We start from the raw sequence: 2,052 nt of genomic DNA on the forward strand, positions 1-2,052 counted from the left end.
GCCATAACAACGCCAGGCTATTTTGTTGTTGTTGTCCTCATTGTTGGTTAGCAAGCTCAGGCAGGGTTTGAACCTGCCAGCCCTGGTGTATGTGGCCCATGCCCTAACCACTGAGCATGGGAGCCAAGCCCCTTCTTAAATTATTAATATTTGAATCCTTGTTCTTTTCTTTTCTTTTCTTTTTTTTTTTGAGACAGAGTCATTTTGTCACCCTCAGTAGAGTGCTGTGGCATCACAGAACCTCCAACTCCTGGGCTTAGGCAATTCTCTTGCCTCAGCCTCCCAAGTAGCTGGGACTACAGATGCCCACCACAATGCCTGGCAATTGTTTGTTGCAGTTTGGTCAGGGCTGGGTTTGAACCCACCACCCTCGGTATATGGGGTGTTGCGCCCAATCCTTGTTTTTTGGAAAACAAATTAGCTCATCTTTATGTTGTATATGACTCCAACTGAATGACTCATTTTTGCTGCTAAAGCTTTCTTATGTCCTGAAGGAACTTTTTAATCTTGTTTTTAATGGTTTCTCTGAAGAACACCCTTAAGTGTAAGGCAATTAATGATATCTCAAAAAACAAACTGGACTTGGTGCCTGTACCACAGTAAATACAGTGCCAGCTACATGCCCTGAGGCTGGTGGGTATGAACACGGCCTGGGCCAGCTAAACAACAATGACAACCGCAACAAAAAAATAGCCAAGTGTTGCTGCAGGTGCCTGTAGTCCCAGCTACTTAGGAAATTGAGGCAAGATAATTGCTTACACCCAAGAATTTGAGGTTGCTGTGAGCTGTGATGCTGTGGCACTCTTCCAAGGGCAACATAGTGAGACTGTCTCAAAAACAAAACAAAACAAACCATAGAGTTTAGTCTTATTTGTAATGAACTATAACATGATATATCATTTATAGCATAATCATTTTAATGTTTTGTTTTAATAGAGAAAATAATGTCTAAAGGCTGTTAACTTCAAAATGTAAAACATTGTTCGATTAATTTCCTCTTTAATCTATTAGAAATCTAAATATTTACTGTCTAAGACAAATTCTCTATTTTTCTGTATTGTCTAAGTAAAACTGAGAAGCATGAGCTTTGGTTTTTTGGAGATAGAGTCTCCCTATGTTGGCCTCAGTAGAGTGCGATGGCATCACAGCTCACAGCAACCTCAAACTCTTGGGCTTAAGCGATTCTCTTGCCCCAGCCTCCCAAGTAGCTGGGACTACAGGCGCTGGCCACAATGCCCGGCTGTTTTTTGGTTCTAGTTGTCACTGTTGTTTGGCAGGCCAGGGCTGGATTTGAACCTGCCAGATCTTGTGCGTGTGGCTGGTACCTTACCCGCTGAGCTACAGGTGCCGAGCCATGATCTTTGTTTTGCGGAAATTAAATGTCTGACATTAAATTGGTTGTGGGACTAAAGAGAAAAAATTTGTTGTGTTACTTTACCAATTTTGTTCATGTTTTTAAAATGGAAGTAGCTTCATTTATCTTTTGATTTTAAAATAAAACTCATTATATATGAGTTTGTTGCAAGACACTGTAGAGAAATAGAGAAAGTAATAGTTTTGTTTATTCAATATTTGTACAGGTCATTCTGTATACTCTCCTTTGCCAAGAGAGAAGAGCTGATCCAGAGGCCGGCTGGCTTCTCTACCTCAAGACTGGTCAGATGTACTTTGTGCCTGCAAACCATCTAGATAAAAGAGGTTGAGCTGTTTTCTTTCAATATTATTCCTCTGCCCACCATCCCTCTTTAATCTTTGGGGGATACATGAATATTTATATCTGGCAGTCTGCCACTGAACTTGCTAGGTGTAATACAGGTTGTAATTTTCAGCTGTATTTTTTTTTAAACTTTTATAATATACTCTTATAAAATATCAAGCTCAGGGGCCAGGCATGGTGGCTCATGCCTTAAATCCTAGCACTCTGAGAGGCCAAGGCGGTAGATTGCCTGAGCTGAGGAGTTTGAGACCAGCCTGAGCAAGAGCGAGACCCCATCTCAAACAAATTAGCTGGGGGTTTGGCTCCTGTGGCTCAGTGGCTAGGGCACCAGCGGC

The 2,052-nt window shown here is 41.7% G+C and overlaps 1 protein-coding gene across 1 annotated transcript in view; it reads left to right on the top strand.

Annotated features, from left to right (window-relative positions):
• The window catches only part of DNA2 (DNA replication helicase/nuclease 2), a 42,672-nt gene that overhangs the window by 18,378 nt on the left and 22,242 nt on the right, over positions 1-2,052 (top strand). Inside the window, exon 7 of the mRNA XM_012801305.2 lies at positions 1,581-1,698. Within this exon, the coding sequence (XP_012656759.1) occupies positions 1,581-1,698 (118 nt within the window). The remainder of the gene's footprint in view (positions 1-1,580; positions 1,699-2,052) is intronic.

This window comes from Otolemur garnettii, unplaced genomic scaffold (genome assembly GCF_000181295.1).
Source record: "Otolemur garnettii isolate 467f Iridium unplaced genomic scaffold, OtoGar3 scaffold00008, whole genome shotgun sequence".
In the NCBI taxonomy this organism is placed as follows: Eukaryota; Metazoa; Chordata; class Mammalia; order Primates; family Galagidae; genus Otolemur; species Otolemur garnettii.